We start from the raw sequence: 2,555 nt of genomic DNA, 5'->3' as shown, positions 1-2,555 counted from the left end.
TTTTGTTTTTTTTTTTTGGCATCTATCTCTTTACTTGCCACAGGTATTTCTCACACTAAATTAAGACAACCTATCCTGAGAAAAGCATGTCCTGAGCTGTTTGGTTGAAATTTTCCACAAAATAAGAAACCAAGAGGCTGTTTATACATTTGCCGTAAAAGAAGTAGACTAATTATGTCAACTGATTTATTAATATGTGAAGTTCTCTGTCCAATTATTCAAAGTACAAAGAGATCAAGGAGTAATTTAAACATCTAATGTACCTCAAATCCTTTTTTTTCCAAAGGTAATTATAATTGCAAGCAAAGTTACTCTAGATAGGCCCCTTAGGTTTCATGCAAGTTTAAATAAAACCATAACAATAACATTACCTCATTGGCCAGGTCCAGGAGCACTGGGGCAGCTCCATTTTTCACCACTCCATTCAGGTACCTAGACAAGACAAAACCAAGCGGTAATGCAGTGACAAGAAAAGAGCCAGCATAGACTTGTCAGCATTCCCTGTGTGTATACATGTTTCTCCTGGGCAAATGCCACACTTAACTCTAGTTAAAGTAAGCTACTTTCATAGGAAAGCATTGAAGGGAAAAACATAACACAAACAACTCACCTCAAAACCACTGGCAACTAAGAAGCTGAAGGTGGGGGCAGGAGGTGTGAATACTTAGGTCTCTCTTGTTTTCTTTCACCTCCTAACATATAAAATGAACAAGAGGAACTATCCATATCACTCTGCCTTGTCTCTACCACAGACAACCATTGCATGGAAAGGAAAGAAGTTGACCTATATAGTTTGAGAAAAGTATTCATGCACCCATCTCGCCTTTTCCTTTACTCTGTTTCACAGGGCTGCTTGACACCTTACTAAAAAAACAATGGAACAGACATGTCATCAGTGGGTAGCACACCTGTGACAGGCAATACAAGCCATCACCTTATCTGACCTGGATTTCTGTTAAGAACCTCCAGTTCCCATTATCCTCTCACTCCACTGGAAAAAAACACAGAACTCCCCAAAATCCCCAAACAAAACAAAACCCCAGACACGGAAGCTGGGGTGACTTCTTTTTTTTTTTTTTTTTGCAAAAATTTGAATGTGTCATTCCCCTCCTTATAACACTTCAAGGTCCCACATTAAATCTCAAGATTAAATTATAACCATTTAACAGCTCTTGTAAGGTTTTTCATAATCTGGTTTCTACCTACTCTCTACTCTGGCAGCCTCATCTCTAGTCACTATCTCCCACTCCCATCCCTCAGCTGGATAACTCATGATTCAATTCAGATGTCACCTTCTTCAATCCACTACCATAGAAGAGTAAGTTAAGTGTTCCTCATATGCAATCGAGGAGTACCCTGTACATCTTTCTATCATGTAACGTAGCATGTTGTATTTGCCTATTACTTGGCTACCTCAAACCCATCCCCCACTGTAATGTTGAAAGCCTCATGAAGATTGGAGAATTGTATTTTTTTCAATTTATTATGCCTACCAAGTACTTTGTTTATAGTAGGTGATTATATACTAAAAAATCACCTTATATTTTTCCTTTAATAAATGAAAATTAAATAATTTTAAAACCGTATTGGACAAGAAAGCAGAATTAGGTATGGAAATTTTCCCTACAGTATATTATTTGAGTGAATAAGTTCTGGGTATTTGTCTCAGAGTAATAAAGTCAAGAGGTGAGGTCTTCCATATAACTGCCAGAAGCAGGTACTAAATTACATTATTTCATGAGTATATTTATAAAGTTGTATAATTTTCCTGTACGCCAAGTGGGGTAACAGCAAATTATTTAAGGTGGGGAGAACTTCTAGATCATTCTAACTTCAAAATAATTCTAACAAAGCAATTTTCCACATATTGGGGCCACCCTTGAATGTATTATTTGGAAAACTAATTGGAAAATATGCACATTCAGAAGCAAGAAGAAAAAAATAAATAAATAAAACAAGGCAAATGTGCTTTAGAGAAAGGTCCCTGGGAAATAGGTCCATTAAGAACCTCACATCGGCTGGACACGGTGGCTCACACCTGTAATCCCAGCACTTTGGGAGGCCAAGGCAGAGGGATCACGAGGTGAGGAGATCCAGACCATCCTCGCTAACACGGTAAAACCCCATCTCTACTAAAAAAATACAAAAAAACTAGCCGGGCGAGGTGGCGGCGCCTGTAGTCCCAGCTACTCGGGAGGCTGAGGCAGGAGAATGGCGTAAACCCGGGAGGCGGAGCTTGCAGTGAGCTGAGATCCGGCCACCGCACTCCAGCCTGGGCGACAGAGCGAGACTCCGTCTCAAAAAAAAAAAAAAAAAAAAAAAACCTCACATCAATTTTCACAAACAAGTCCACTGCACTGATACGATTGTGTGCCTGTAACCACCAACAGTGCGTATTTACTATGGTTTCTGATTCTGGGTCAGCATCTTTAAGACTGTACTGATACTGGGATATCTTTACAGCTTTCTACTTCAGTTTCAGTTACCCGACAAGTATTTTGGAGGGCTATGTGTCAGGTCTTATTCCAGGTTCTGAAGAAGCAACGGCGGGGGGG

At 39.6% G+C, this 2,555-nt stretch overlaps 1 protein-coding gene across 1 annotated transcript in view; it reads right to left on the bottom strand.

The window, feature by feature from the left end:
- CDIN1 (CDAN1 interacting nuclease 1) overlaps positions 1-2,555 on the bottom strand; it is a 112,805-nt gene that overhangs the window by 37,243 nt on the left and 73,007 nt on the right. Inside the window, exon 4 of the mRNA XM_017894240.1 lies at positions 372-432. Within this exon, the coding sequence (XP_017749729.1) occupies positions 372-432 (61 nt within the window). The remainder of the gene's footprint in view (positions 1-371; positions 433-2,555) is intronic.

Source organism: Rhinopithecus bieti, unplaced genomic scaffold (genome assembly GCF_001698545.2).
Source record: "Rhinopithecus bieti isolate Rb0 unplaced genomic scaffold, ASM169854v2 scaffold_23748, whole genome shotgun sequence".
Taxonomy (NCBI): domain Eukaryota; kingdom Metazoa; phylum Chordata; class Mammalia; order Primates; family Cercopithecidae; genus Rhinopithecus; species Rhinopithecus bieti.
Note: the sequence above shows the minus strand (reverse complement) of the source record. Positions and strands in the feature narration are given on the sequence as shown.